General features: G+C 43.6%; 1 protein-coding gene across 15 annotated transcripts in view; it reads right to left on the bottom strand.

Moving 5' to 3' along the window:
* MFSD6 (major facilitator superfamily domain containing 6) overlaps positions 1-15,245 on the bottom strand; it is a 72,402-nt gene that overhangs the window by 9,948 nt on the left and 47,209 nt on the right. For all 15 annotated transcript variants that reach the window (XR_004812503.2, XM_025441739.3, XM_025441740.3 and 12 more), the window contains 3 exons: positions 15,074-15,171; positions 1,826-1,987; positions 891-989 (listed from right to left, as the gene is read on the bottom strand). Coding sequence is in view for 14 of the 15 variants with exons in the window: in XM_025441739.3 (XP_025297524.1) it covers positions 891-989; positions 1,826-1,987; positions 15,074-15,171 (359 nt within the window). In the remaining variant the exon portion in view is untranslated. The remainder of the gene's footprint in view (positions 1-890; positions 990-1,825; positions 1,988-15,073; positions 15,172-15,245) is intronic.

The raw sequence follows: 15,245 nt of genomic DNA, 5'->3' as shown, positions 1-15,245 counted from the left end.
TATTTTTTCATTAAACTTAGATATCACTTAATCTGGGGACATGGCTTATAGTGAATGTGGCCTTACGTCCATTTACAGGGCTGAGTTTTTAAAGATAAGCATCAAAACAGTAATAGTTGATTTTATTGGCCTTTTACTGAAGGCAAGGACAAACACTGTGTCATCCACTTAGGATTTAAAAAAAAAGTGAGAAAAATCAGCATTGGTCCTCCTTTCTGTATAACTTGCTAGCATTAAAATCTGCCTCTGGGATTTTCTATAACAAATTAGAAGCACTTAAGCTACTTAAGGCAAATGCTGCTTAAAGAACAGAACATCAAAGATGATGAGCCTTGTTCTGGGACATAAGAGCTAAGCAAGAATATTTCCATTCTGCTGGTTGGTTTTCATTAAAAAACAAAAGTTGATTCAACTTGTATATTCTATTTGATAGAACCTCCTTTCTATGTAACAATTTTAATGAAGGCCATGCCTGGGTAAGGAAAACTTCAAATTTAAGTTTTTTTAAGATACTTTTTTTCAAAGGAATGTAAAAGCATAACAGTACCACTCTCTATTATAAAATTACTGTATAACTTTATATGTATTTGATTCAAATTTGAAATCCCTTAGAATACCAGAGGAATTTAAAACCGGTTACTTCCTGTATCACCTCGTACTATAGAACAAAACAAAACCAAGAACTTTAAGCTACTTAAAATGGCCAGTACTGGTTTCAGCACAGCTTCTCTTAGCAGTGGTGCACAGAAGTTCATGGACAGACCACAGGGAAAATGCAGCCAGGCAGCTGGGCTGTGTGCTGTTGCTACCTCCGGGCTTCTGAGGGGTGTGTGTAGAATTCTCCATGGCTTCAATCTTTAGAACCAGTAAGAAATAATGGACAGGTTTACCTTCTTCTTCATCTGGCACTGCCAGCCACTGGATCAGGGCAAAAAGCAGGAGGATCACCAGGCAGGCCATGCCGATCCCCCGAAAAGTCGCAGCAGCCCCTGTGAGAACAACAACCAGAGCACTGAATAGAGTAATTCCAGGAAGTGCAGATGGCCTCCATCCCAAATTGTCAATGTGCTGAAGTGCAGGGAAGGCAGCAGAGCTTGGGATAAACCAGAGAACAATGAATAGCCAGTGGCTTCATATGGTGGAAAAACACAGGCCTGCTACATGCCAGGAGCCCCCGATGCTGGGGTTGGGTTGGTCATTCATCAAAGCTCAAAACTACATTTACAAAGGATCATCTCTGAGCCTCTTACCGTAAAGGTCCGTGGTGCTCTCTTCTTCCTAAAGCCCATTTCTTCCTGAACCCCCAGTAGGGTTCAGCAGCCCTACTGACCAGGAATTGGAATGGCAGAGACCGGGGGCAGGGTAGTCTCCTCGCCCCGAACCCTGGATCTCCGACAAGGGAGATCCGACACCGCAGACAGGTGGTGTCAACAGAGACGTGGGGATGTTACCAAAGGCGGCAAATCACTAGAGTTTTCTGGAATAATAATGAATTCTCTTTCCTCTAGCGTCATTATCAGCAGGTTTGGGGCGCCTTGCTTCAAACCAAAAGCACATGTGCTTACTCTTGTTTGGCTCCTTTGAGGGACCGGTGTAGCATCCCACTAGGCTGTCAGAAAGCGTGCACAGGGACAGGCCGGCTCTAATAATCCTGATGACTTAAGCACACTGCTTTACAACTACGGCTACCATCGTGTGAGAAAGGTAACCTGGACACTGGAGTTTAGCTCCTGGCCATCCAGTAGTAACCTGTTAACGGAGGTGTTGCTGAAAAATCTTAAGTTTTCAACAAAGAAGGAGGGGAAGAGGAGAAAGCCGTTCTTACCAAAATAATTGACTAATACGCCTCCGATCATGGCACCACAACCTCTCCCCAAGCCCAGGTGCAGGCCCTGCAGGATGCCCTGAGCAGAGGTCCTCAGCTCAGGGGGAACTGCCGCACTGAGGTAAGAAATGCATGCAGCCCAGATGGCTGCGTGCGTCACTCCTGGAGAGGAAGAAGAGAGGGGGTGTCTGATGAGCGTTCCTTAGGTTACTCTTTTTTGGAGTGCAAGATATTTAATCACACACACACACACACGCATACCTAATAAAGACATATACTTGATTTCTAGAAAAATATGCATAACATAAAATTTACCATCTTAACGATTTTTAAGTGCATAGTTCAGTAGCATTAGGTACATTCAGAGTGATACTACAACCATCCATCTCCAGAATTTTGTCATCTCAAACTGAAACTCCTACTCATTAAGCAATAACTCCACTTAGGCCCTGGAAGCCACCATTCTGCTTTCTCTGAATTTGACTCCTCTGGGTCCCTCATATAAGCAGAATTGGAACTTGTCCTTTTGTGTCGGGTTTATTCACTTGGCATAACGTCTTCAGAGTTCATCCAAGTTGTAGCACGTACCAGAATTTCCCTCCTTTGGAATATTCTCTTGCACGGAGATAACACTTTTCATTCATCTTTTGATGGACATTTCCATTGTGTCCACCTTCTGGCTATTGTGAATACTGCTGCTGTGTATATGGGGTGCTCCAGCATCTGCTGGGTCCCCTGCTGTCAGTTCTTTGGTGTGTACGCCTAGAGGTGGAATTACTGGGTCAGATACTAAGAGCACGTCCAACACTTTGGGGAACTGCCTGTTTTCCACAGTTGTACCATTTTACATTCCCATGAAGAGATGCACAAGAGTTAGGTCCATTTTCTCCACAACAGTGACCAGCACTTGTCACTATATTTTTTTATAATAGCACTCCTAAAGGGTATAAAGTGGTATCTCGTGGTTTTGATCTGCATTCTCTAGTGGTTAGTGATGAGGAGCATCTTTTTATATGTTTACTGGCTACTTGTATATCATCTTTGGAGAAATGTCTACTTAAGTCCTTTGTCCATTTTTGAACTGGGTTCTTTGGGGGTTTTTGCTTTTGAGTTGTAGGAGTTTTTTATAATTTTGGGTTTTAACCCCTTATTGGACACCTATTTTGACTTAAGGTTATTTCTAATTTTTCCCATTATAATTAGCACCATGATTAACATTTCTAGAGATACAGCTTTTTACATATCTGAGATTATTTATTTGGCAATAATTCTACAAATATGCTTACTGACGCCGAGGATGCCTTTTTAGTATATAGTTCTAATTTGTTTTCCAAAAGAGAATAGAGACTATTTACAGTGCCTCAATATCCATTTCGTTATATTTTCACCATTTGCTGGGAGGGAAGGAAGGATAAAAATAACAGATTAAAAATACTTTTGTTTTGGCAAACTGCATTGTCTGATTTTACATCTTTATTAGAGTACTGCCTTAAATGTAATCAAAAAGATATTGTCACAATAGGTTTTATAACTGGAAGGGGTATAGAAATCATGTAGTTCTGCCTAGATTAACTCATGAGCTTTCTCCCTGAAAAATAATATCATTTGGAGAGAACAGCATCAGAAACTCCTAACTTATGTTTGGAAAAATAAAAAGATTAATATTCATTTAAGATTTAATCTGACATTAGTCTGCTTCTGACCAAAATGGAATACTGGACTAGATTTGCCACCCTTCTGAAACAATAAAAAACTGGACACAATATATAAAACGTCTTGTTCCCAAGATGCTGAACATCAATAGTAAGGACAGTGATCTCTGACTGATGGGAAACAAATGAGCCGCACCTTGCTGCCTGATTAGAGGTTTGGTTTTTTAAGGTTTTACTTATTTATTCATGAGAGAGACACAGAGGCAGACACAGAGGCAGAGACAGAGGGAGAAGCAGGCTCCATGCAGGGAGCCCGACATGGGACTTGATCCCAGGTCCTCAGGATCACGCCCTCAGCCCAAGGCAGACACTCAACCACTGAGCCACCTGCACTGCCCCCCCCCCCGCCCCCACCCAGTAGGGTTGAAAGCTGCCGGGCCTAGAGGGGGAGCCACTGAGTTGAGACCCAGGCAGCTGGAGTTCCAGGGGCGAGTACCAGAGAGGAGAGAGCTTTACAGAGAGAAGCCGCAGGGATCTGCAGGTGGTCGCCCTTAACGGGGGGTACCCGCGTGTCGCGGCAGAACCACGGGTGCAGACTCCACGACCAAGGAAAGCAGCATCCAAAAGCATCACAGAGAACAGTACTACGATCCCATACAGGGCCTCGACACTACCTGCTTCCGCCAAACTGGAAAACCCGATTCCTGGGATTGGGAGAGTCCTCCCAGGGGTCTTGTGTTTGTATTATGAAAGAATTAGTCTGAAAGCCACCCTGGGCCCTTCAAAACTCCAAAGGATCGTACTGTTTCCACATAACTTCTCTGTATCCCGGTACAAAGCACAGGAATATTTGTAGAAAGACAGAACTGAACTGTCCAGCACTCAACACAGTAAAATGCACAACGTCTAGCATAGGGTTCAGTTACCAGGGATGAGCTAGAGGGTCCAATAATGAATCAACAGTGTTCCACTGCACACCTTAGATTATAGACCCTATAGTTGAATAAACATTTTTATGAGGTTTATATAGGTTTTGGTAATCATGTCAAGTAGGTTATTTTTTACCTAGAAAAATGGACTAGATTAGAAGTAGTATGTACACTGAATTTCCACAGAAGTTAAAGTATTTGCTTTATCTGAGCAAACAACTGTAACCTTAGATATGCCAGCTTTCTCAGAGCTGAGTAATTCCTGGGTAGTCGCTCTTTTTTAAAGATTTATTTATTTGAGAGCGAGCGAGCACAGTGGCACCTGAGCAGGGAGAAGGGCAGAGGGTGGCGGCGAGAATCCCAGGCCCGCTGCCCGCTGAGTGTGGATGCACCGGGGCTCAACCCCAGGACCCCGAGATTGTGGCCTGGGCAAAGTAGGAGGTGGCCACTCAACCGACGGCGCCACCCAGCGGCCCCGTGATCTGCATTGGTGAGTGGCGACACAGTAGTTAGTACACGATGGAAATGTCAGGTGTTCCCCTTTATGTCATTAAAGATGCTGCTGACTACATTTCTTTTCAGATCTGTATATTTCTTCACTAAGGGGAAAATTCAAATGTTCTAAGAAATAAGATGAATATATCCAAAGTGAAATCCAACATAGGTGTGGAAATCATTTCTTAAAGATGAATCATTAAGGGGCGCCTTGGGGGCCCAGCGGTTGAGGGTCTGCCTTGGGCCCAGGGCGCGACCCCAGGGTCCCAGGATCAAGTCCCACATCCGGCTCCCCGCAGGGAGTCTGCTTCTCCCTCTGCCTGTGTCTCTGCCTCTCTTTCTCTCTGTGTCTCTCATGAATGAATAAATAAAATCCTTAAAAAAAAAAAAAAAAGATGAATCATCAAAGATCTGAGACCGCACCAAATGACTGTAAACTAACTTTAAAAGTGAAGCCAAATCCAGCGATATGTCTGTGTGTGAGCAATCAATTGCTGGATTTACAAGTAGACAAAGGTAGGCCTATGTATTTATGTGATCAAAACTGTAACAAATATATTTTTATTATAATTCCAGGTCAAATAGAATTGTAGCGGTAAACAGGATTCCTTTTTTTTTTCTCTCAAAATTCTAAGGGTTTTCTAAAACCTTGAGTTCCAAGATAAAGCATTTTTCAGCAGAATGACTGAAGTCAGATTCTTTTTTTTTTTTCCCCCTAATTTATTTACATGACAGCGAGAGCACCAGCAGGGGGAGAAGTAGGGGCAGAGGGGGAAGCAGGCTCCCTGCTGAGCAGGGAACCAGATGTGGGGCTGATCCCAGGACCCCGAGATCACGACCTGAGCCAAAGGCAGACACTCGACCAACTGAACCATCCAGGTGTCCCTAAGTCGGGTATCTTATTAAAGATTCTAAACTATTCTTATAATTTGAGGGCTAGTAGGATGTGGCAGCTGGACTAGATGCTCTACAGTTAGATCTCTAGAATTTCCTTATTCCTTTTTGGGAATAATTAGAATTGGGAATTACATTGCTTAAAGCAACTCAGAGTGTTAACTGAAGGAAAATCTAGTAAAGCATTTAGTAAAAAGTTTTCTTTGGTACCAGTAGCAAAAGGATGAAAGCTCCTCTGCTTGTATGCTCCAATATCTTCCAGAGCAGGTAGAGAATTAAAAATAGGTTTCTCTGAGATACCTTATTTCAAAATTTGTAAATACAAGAATCCATACCACTTCCTAGAAAAGAAACTAGCAAAACTGAAAAATTCACAAGATAGGATTGGGTTGGTTAATATCACCTTTGTATATAAAATACAATTGTGGAGTTGTGGTTCCTATTCTTGAGGTAAATATGGAAACTTCTAGTAATCATATTAGTTACCTGAAACTCTTCCAGTGTTTTTACTACAGTTGTGTTCTGGTCCTCTAATTTTAAAATAATAAAAAAGCAATCTAGAAACCTAAAAGCTCTCCACCGTTTTTTCATACTTGTAAGACAAGAAAGTCTTAACAATTGTGCTACCTGAAACAACTTTTCTGTAAGATTTTCTGTAAGATTCCCCTCAAAATAAGCATGATGATGAAATAAGCAAATGGATTCCATGGCACGGGCAAAAGTGTTTTCACACGAGGGCTACAACTTTTTAAACCTTTTAGTACGAGCTAACTAGGTTGGTGGATCAGATAGTCTAAGACCAAAAAGATGCTCCCTCCTGGCTGATAATAGTAACAAGGTACTTGAACTGACTGTCGTTGCAATATGTGTTAACCCTTCCTTGGCTACTTGTCAGGAAAATACTGATATTTGTGAGTGGCTCCTCAACACCCTATGTTAACTGACCATGAGTGACTCTCAGAGACCACACAGGTCACAGAAACTTTGCTTCTCAGTCTTTCCTTACCCTTATGGGGGCCCTCAAGATTACCTACAAGGCCTAATGGAGACACAGAGAGAGTGTCACAGCACCTGCAGCCAAGACCTTACTGTTCGGAACACACTACATATGAATAACCATGAACCATTAGAAATAATTATGACTAACATTTAATTTTTTCATCAATAATATTATAGCGATTTACCAGGAATTGTGCTGTTTTATGTAGCTTATCTCATTTATTCCTCCCAGTAATAAGTACTATTTTTTCCCTTCCTTTTCCAGAAGAGGAAACGAGGCACAGAGAGATTAAAGTGCCTTGTCCAAAGTCACACAGACAACAGGGTAGTAGAACAGGGTCTGAAGCTAAGATACGGAAGTTCAGGACTTCAGGGCTTAAGTACTATCCTATACAGCCTCCTACCAACTATTAAAAAGTATTATGTAGTAATTATAACCATCTACTTTGAGAGGTTTTTTGATAAACATGCCCAACAGTCTATCAATTTAAAAAACTACATTTGAGGCACCTGGCTGGCTCAGTCAGTTAAGAAGCCGATTCTTGGTGTCAGCTCACGTCACGATTTCAGGGTCGTGAGATCAAGCCCCATGTTGGGCTCTGCACTGAGCATGCAGCGTGCTTGGGATTTCCTTTTTTCTTCTCCCTCTGCCCCTCCCTGCTCACACTCTCTTAAAAAAAAAAAAAAAAAAAAAAAAAGATATTCTTCCTACCTACTTCCCCTCCTTTTCTAAAAAACTCACATAATATAAGCCCCAAATAACTCTTCACCTTATACTTACCTTATAACAATAGTATATTTAATATTGGTCTCTGATCCTGTAACATTAATTTCAAGGTTGTTCAGCCTTGGCGCAGAAGAATGCTCTATTGCAAAAAAACGTATGCAGGGATGAGCAAGAAAAAAAAAATCCTTTCTTCCCCAATAGACAGCTGCTCTTTGTAAAATGATGCTTGGTTTGAGGAAATCAGATCATAGCGGCTGGGAGGGGTAAGAACTCTGACAATGTACTGGTTTTTTGTTTTGTTTTTCTTGCTCTGCCACTGACTTAAGCTCACTGACAAAACATAAGTATCCTCATGGCACTGGCACACCAAATCAGTGGTGACCAACCTTTTGCACTGATGAACCAAAGCATAGATTTCAGTTACTTCGGGGTACCTCTCAAATGCTGGGATTAAAAAAAAAAAAAAAAAAGCTTCTGAAAGATCAAATCTAGTGAAAAGATACTGTTCTTTCTCAAAACAAAACCAAAAATCTCCACTGGGCTCACAATGAAAGGAGTCTGTATTGGTTAAGGTAATGATAGCTGTTGTAACAGATGAGCCTTGGAATCCCAGTGGTCTCCTATATTACACGTGGTTTTTTTCGCTTGCTCATATAAAGTCCAGTGGGCGTGGGCCAGGAGGAGTAGCAGCTGTGCTCCATTTAGTCACTCAGGGATCCAGGCTGCGGCAGAGACTGCCGTCCTCAACACCTGGTTACCTTGGATGCCAACATCCAGCTGGCAGAGGCGGGAAGAGATGAAAGATGTTACGGTCTGGGTCTATTTTATTTTTTTTTCTTTAAGATTAATTAATTATTTATTCATGATAGACATGCGGGGGGGGGGGGGAGGCAGAGACACAGGCAGGGGGAGAAGCAGGCTCCATGCCAGGAGCCCGACGCAGGACTCGATCCCGGGACTCCAGGATCGCGCCCTGGGCCAAAGGCAGGCGCTAAACTGCTGAGCCACCCAGGGATCCCCATGGTCTGGATCTAGAAGTAACACATCATTCCTGCTCACATTCCACTGAAAAGAATTAGCCAGATGGTCACACATAACTGCAGAGGAGGCTGGGAAATATAGTCCAACTATGTGTCCATGAAGAAAAGGAAACATCACGTGAACCGCAAGCTCAGTGTCTCTGCCCAAGTCAGGGCCGCCAGCAGCAATGGGCCTTCCAGTGACAGCAGAGAACGCTACGAAGAACAGCGGACCTAGTGGCACCTGCACGAAGCATCTGTATTGCGTGAAAGAGACTTTAAGACACACATTTATTGTTAAAACCCCAGTACTCCCGTATGCACCTTCCTGCATTCATTCAACAGGACTTGATGAGCACCTAGGACTGGGTGCCAGTGCTCATGCTGTTTGAGGACGTGGTCCTGCACAAAACCCATCCTAAACCACCATGGAGTTTACAGTCCAGTGAGTGAATAGGGCCAGGATCTCACTGAAAGAGACCAAGCTCCTTGAGGACACACACCCAGCAGCACCCTGACACACACCAGCAGCTGGGCAAAGGAATGCGGATAAAACTAAGCAGGGAGTGGTGTGCGTGCTGGGGGAGAGGAAGAAAGCATCTGGGGACAAAAACGTGCCCGCCCCGCCCTGCCCTGCATAAGGTGGAGAAAAGTGAACAGAGGAAATGAAACTTCTGTAAGTTTCCATAAGTTTCACTTTACAAGTAAAATGAAAAAAAAAAAAAAAAAGATGCTTAAGAAAAAAAACAAAACCCAAAGCAAAATGTAACTGATACAACAATGTTTTACAGGCCCTTGTGAATTTTCCACGCTGGCACCCATGCCCTCACATACCTTAAAAGAAATCTCAGGAGACTACCATCCAAACTGTGTCTAATGTGGACACCTGCCCACAGGGTGTGCTACGTGCTCAGTGTCCCCGTATCAAGCCACACGTGAACTGCTAGTTGTATCAGAGACAGTAAAATTTCACTTCCCAAAGAGGAACTTTTAAGAACAGTGTGCGCTTAGTCATTTTATGGACAGGTTTTAATGCATTACTGCAATTTAATCTTGTAGAGCAGAATTTCTTAAAGTACATTTCCCTTGGTCTTTTTATTTATAATTTTTAATTTTATTTTCATTGTTTTATTACCTAACATTTATGGAAGGCTAACCGTGTCCCAGCTAATATGCTAAATACTTTGCATGGATTAGTTTATTTAATACTCCTATCAGGCTGTTCTACAGTGTAAGAAACTGGGGCCTTTGAGGCAAGCCTTTGAGGTTTTGGGGCAAGATGCTAGTGCCCCAAAGTATTAAGTATCTTGCCCCAAAACACCTAGATTGTAGGTGGCAGAGCTGGAATATAAGACAATCTAATTCAAGCCTAAGCACTTAATAGTTTGTAGATTATTGCATATTTTGGTACATTATCTTAAATAATTTATAGAATGAAGTAGGAACATAGGTGAATGATTAAAAACACACTGATGTTTTACAGATGTGGAGTGGAGAAAGGATGACATCTTGGGGAAAAAGTTATATTGAAAGTTCAGCTTTTAAATTTAGTTTTCAATTTTTTTTTACATATTTTTGAAATAAAATTTTCTGTATTATTTAAAACCTTTAAAATTTAGAAAATAAATTACAGTACAGTTTGCAGGAGACTATAAAACAAGCAATTATAGTGTATTTTCCTATGTGCATGTTTCTTCGGAGAATTCAAAAAGCATAAGCATGGTCTCTGCATTTAAGAGTTAAAACTAAGGAAGTAAAAGTAGTATTTGTAAAATAATTGGATAGCAATTAAGTGCTAAACGGTAAAATATAGTCCATAAATCTGAGAACAGTTCAGAAAAGGAAGAGCCAAGTGTGAGATGCAATTGCCAGAACAGGATTCTTGAGGCAGAGGCATTTAAAGTGAATTTTACATGGACAAAATCCTGCACATTTTCAAGAAAAGGTTATATAAGAACCTTTAGTAACTGTAAACAAACCATGCAAACCCATGGGAGTGACAAAGAACAAAATGGCTCTATTAACAATTCATAAGGCTATTCTGATTAAAACATGATTCTAACAGTAGCACCAATGACTTTTATACGCCAGTTTATCAACCGCAATGTTAAACCTGGAGCATATCTATCCTGCACAATCACGTGGCCAGCTACTTGTGTTTCGTTAAGCCAGACAGAAAATTGCCAATATGGATGCTAACGGACTGGAATCACATCTCGGATTTCCACTGGCAGATAAGGACTGCGTGGTAACCCTTTCATGATGCCTACATGACCTTCCAGAACATACGAGGAGGGGAAACATGGTTCTTACCAGCTGAATAGGTATGCTAAGTAAGAGCAAAGCTTCATATACACCAGTTCAAGTCCTCCTACTGCTGACCCTGGAAAACCCCCTTTCATCAAAATCTTAACCCAGCTCCCACTCATTGAGCATCCTGCAGAGAAAGACTTGACACAGACCTCATTTTCAGCCTTCACTGCTTGAATCATTCATTCAGGTACCTCAAAAAGATATCTTTAGTTATAGCAGCCCCAGGTTGGCCCTAAATCTCCTTGGATGAATTTATTTTTTAAAAAGATTTTATTTATTCATGAGAGACACACAGAGAGAGAGGCAGAGACACAGGCAGAGGGAGAAGCAGGCTCCATGTGGGGAGCCTGTTGTGGGACTCGATCCCAGGACTCCGGGGTCACGCCCTGGGCCGGAGGCAGACACTCAACCGCTGAGCCCCCCGGGCTGCCCCTTACATGCATTTTAATAGCAAGAATAATTTTGGTCATATTTGTCTCAACATTTGTAAGGCTTCACAACCAACACCTGCATAGGGAGGAGCATAACAAATCTGGGTTTGATTCGTTATACGTAGCGAAGTACGGATACCCGATTATAATCATGAATGTTTAAATGCTTCTTATACAAAAGTAACAGAGAGGGATCCCTGCGTGGCACAGCGGTTTGGCGCCTTCCTTTGGCTCAGGGCACGATCCTGGAGACCCGGGATCGAATCCCACGTCGGGCTCCCGGTGCATGGAGCCTGCTTCTCCCTCTGCCTCTCTCTCTCTCTCTCTCTCTCTCTCTCGCTCTCTCTGTGACTATCGTAAATAAATAATTTTAAAAAATTAAAAAAAAAAAAGTAACAGAAAATTCCTATGGGTTTTTGAAAATGAGATCTTGAGAAATAAATATAAACCCTCACGCCTCCTCTACTGCACGCAGCAATACTGCTAGGGACTTAGACTCCATCTCTCTCTAAAATAAACTGCCGGCTCTCGCGGGCAAGTGTGTCTGCTGCTGCCCTGCACGGTGCGGGCGGCTACCTGGAGGACGTGCCTGCTGCCCATCACGGCTGGACTGCTAAAGGGCCGAGCCTGCGAGAACACCGGCCACTCGACGGGAGAAGGCCCCTGGGAAAGAAACACTGCCTCGGTTCCCAGCAGTAGGCAGCAGCGTCCCCTCGATGCCCCAGGGGTACCGCGGAGCCGCCTCGGCAGAGGCCCAGGCAGGAGGAAACGGGCTCCGTCGGCCTCCTTCGCTCGCTGTTGCCACCACGGCCGGAGGCCAGGAGGCCAGGAGGTGAGTGTGGAGGCGCGCAGCTCCAAGGAGTGAAGGCCAAGGACTCCTCCTGTTACAGGCAGGCGGGGGCCAGAGGGGTGAGGTGGTGTCTCCCCCTCTGTGGCCATGAGGGAACACTAGTTCTCGGGGTGTACGAGGCCTCCAGAAGAGCAGCTTGTGAGGCCCCGGTGGAACAAAGGGTGCAGGTGCCAGGCGTCGCAGGGGCCCGAAGGCCGCCTTCCCAGCCTCCCCCCTCCCCCGGGCTGGGGGCTTGGTGATGGTCCTAAGGGCTCCCGCCGAGGGTCTGGGGAGGGTCAGTCGGACAGTGGGCTCCGGTAGCGTGGCCTGTCCTCAGGTCTCTGTCCTTCCACGGCCTCAGGAGAGCTGCCCGAAGTCCCAAGGCTTTAAGGTCGTGCGGATGACACGTGTCAGGGGGAGCATCCGGACGGACGGGCCAGGCCTCCCTGGTCAGAGGCCGCCCCGGGGTGCGGGGCTGACCCCATGGGGCTGTGCCACCCTCTTCTGGGCAGTGCGTGTGGGGCAGCAAGGGCCAGGACTTCACTTCTGTTGTGCCCGAAGCTGGGGATCTGGGGAGCACTTGTCCTCCAGGCTCAGCCGGGGCTCTCGGGGGTTGGGCCCAGTGATGCAGGCGCTGCACTCCCGGGCCCTCCTGGTCTCGGGCCAGGAACTCGACCTCCACTGGCACAGGTGAAAAGAGGCCACCGGGGTACAGGCCGCGGCCCCCCCAGGGAGGCCGAATTCCTGCGTGGATGGCACACGGCCAGCCCCCGCTCCTGGCCCCCAGCGCCTGGCCTTGCTCTGCGCCACAGCGGGTCCTTCAGCACGCAGCCCAGACGTGAGCTCCCTGGCAAACCTCGGCAGCACCTCCCGTCCCACCCGCCCCTGCCAGGGAGCCGCTTCTCTGCACCTGGCACGTTTCTCTAACTCTAACACACTAGTAATTTTGTGGTTACACATCCAGCTTCCAGGACACACGGTGGGGCCTTGGGGCCTAAGTTAATATTTTTTATTACATTTTATTGCATTTAGGATAGTCCCAGCCTACTGCCTGACTCTTGTAGCTATTTATCCGAATAAAATAATAGGAAAAAATTTTTTTGATTTGTAACAGCATTTATTTGTTTCCTCTTATAAAATGTGTTGTTCCTTTAACCATTTCATTTAAAAAGCTCTCTTTTGCTCTCTTAAGTCATATATGTCCTCTTCCATGGAATTTGTATTAAATTAGTCATATATGTCCTCTTCCATGGAATTTGTATTAAATTAAGAGGAGAAAAAGATGTATGTATATATTATTACAATATCTTTTCTTTTCTGTGGCCATACCAGTTAGTGGGTTTGTTTTTTAACATAGACTCTGCACACTCTGGCACCAATAAATAAAGCAGTTAAGGATCCTGCCTCATAAAATAGGACCAGAGATGGGAAATCCTAAGAACTGTGTTGCATTCACCTTGTTATCACATCATTCTTTCCTATAGTCCTTATTTAGTGCTTTGTTACTCTTAAATGGCACAGTGCTGAAGTATGCGCTCTATCTACCTCAGGGCTCTTCCAGAGTTCTAATAATTATAAACCATAACTTATTATAAGACTAAATTTCCATTTTCTATTATAAACAGAAATCTCCTTTCACCAATTATACCATGGCATCAGGCCTGGTAAAATACCTTTATTTAGAGTATGTATATATTTAAATTTCTTTTTTTTTTTTTATTTTTTTTTTAATTTTTATTTATTTATGATAGGCACACAGTGAGAGAGAGAGAGGCAGAGACACAGGCAGAGGGAGAAGCAGGCTCCATGCACCGGAAGCCTGACGTGGGATTTGATCCTGGGTCTCCAGGATCGCGCCCTGGGCCAAAGGCAGGCGCCAAACCGCTGCGCCACCCAGGGATCCCTAAATTTCATAATTATAATCTGAATATAAATTGTATCTCCTCTCAAAAAGGATAGTTTTCTTCCATTGCTACAACGGGATTTGATGAATGGGCTGCATTGTGTATATTTTGTTTAGATGTATGATAATGAGTCATCTTAGATGTCATGATGAGAAATTATGTTGATTGTGCTGTACTTGTATCCTCAGGTTTAGGGAAAATGAAAATGGCGTCTGTAAAGCTAATGAAATTCTGTATCATCACAGACTGCTCAGTACAATTAATGATTGAGGAGCCTGGGCCATCCCAGAAGACCTCAACTCTGACAATCTTGTCCCGAACCTTCATTTTAATCATCCTGCCAACCACCAAATGGTTCAGCCAAGCAGTTAACAAAGGTCCTCAGTATATAGTCTAGATTGTATGTATGAGCTAATATGGCAATGAGCTTTGTACAGAAATCCAGCTTTTTTTTTTTTTGCACTCAAGCCACATGGCAAGAGCCTCCTAGAAATTTCTTTTCAAAGTTATCTGTTGAAGGGAAAACAGTCCAGTGAAGCAAAGAAAAGAACTCTGGTTAGGTAGGATATGTGAACCTATTTGAAAGGTTCATGGGAAAAGAATACCTTGACTGTAAAGCTTTAGTTGTAAATCACTAGATGTGATAAAAGAAGCCGAAGGAACAAAATAATTTTGACAACCTTTTGTTGATGAATACAGTTAACCTACAAACACCAAAATCTTTAAAAAATAAATCCTTTTATACTTAAAACTACCTTCGGATGTACATACTTAACAATTGTACATAAAGTCTATTCCAGAGTTCCTTTCTCTCTGTTTAATCACCGGGGTGTGGGACAAATCCAGCTTTGTTTGGCTCAACAAACACAGAGTACTCAGAGTAACCGAAGAACCAACCCCCCTGATGTCACCTCTTCCTTAACAACCACTTCAAAATCATATAAAACAGTAGGCCTGCCCTTCCTTTCAGAGTCAGATGCTCAAGGTCACTAAGCTTTACGTAGTCATAGCTCAGTCAGGTAGAAAAAATAATTCTAATTCCAGCTGTTAACTTACCTTGAAGAACTTCCATGGGGAGAACAGTCCAGGCATTTTCCAGGTAGGAAATATAAATATAGCGAGCTGTATTGCAGGCCAGACCAATGTAAAGAACTCTTTAAACAAAAAAACAAAAAACAAAGGGAAATAAGTTGAGGCCCTGTAGGAGACATAAAACATGCAAGTACTA

This window comes from Canis lupus, chromosome 37 (genome assembly GCF_003254725.2).
Source record: "Canis lupus dingo isolate Sandy chromosome 37, ASM325472v2, whole genome shotgun sequence".
Lineage (NCBI taxonomy): Eukaryota > Metazoa > Chordata > Mammalia > Carnivora > Canidae > Canis > Canis lupus.
This window is presented reverse-complemented; position numbering and strand designations above follow the sequence as displayed.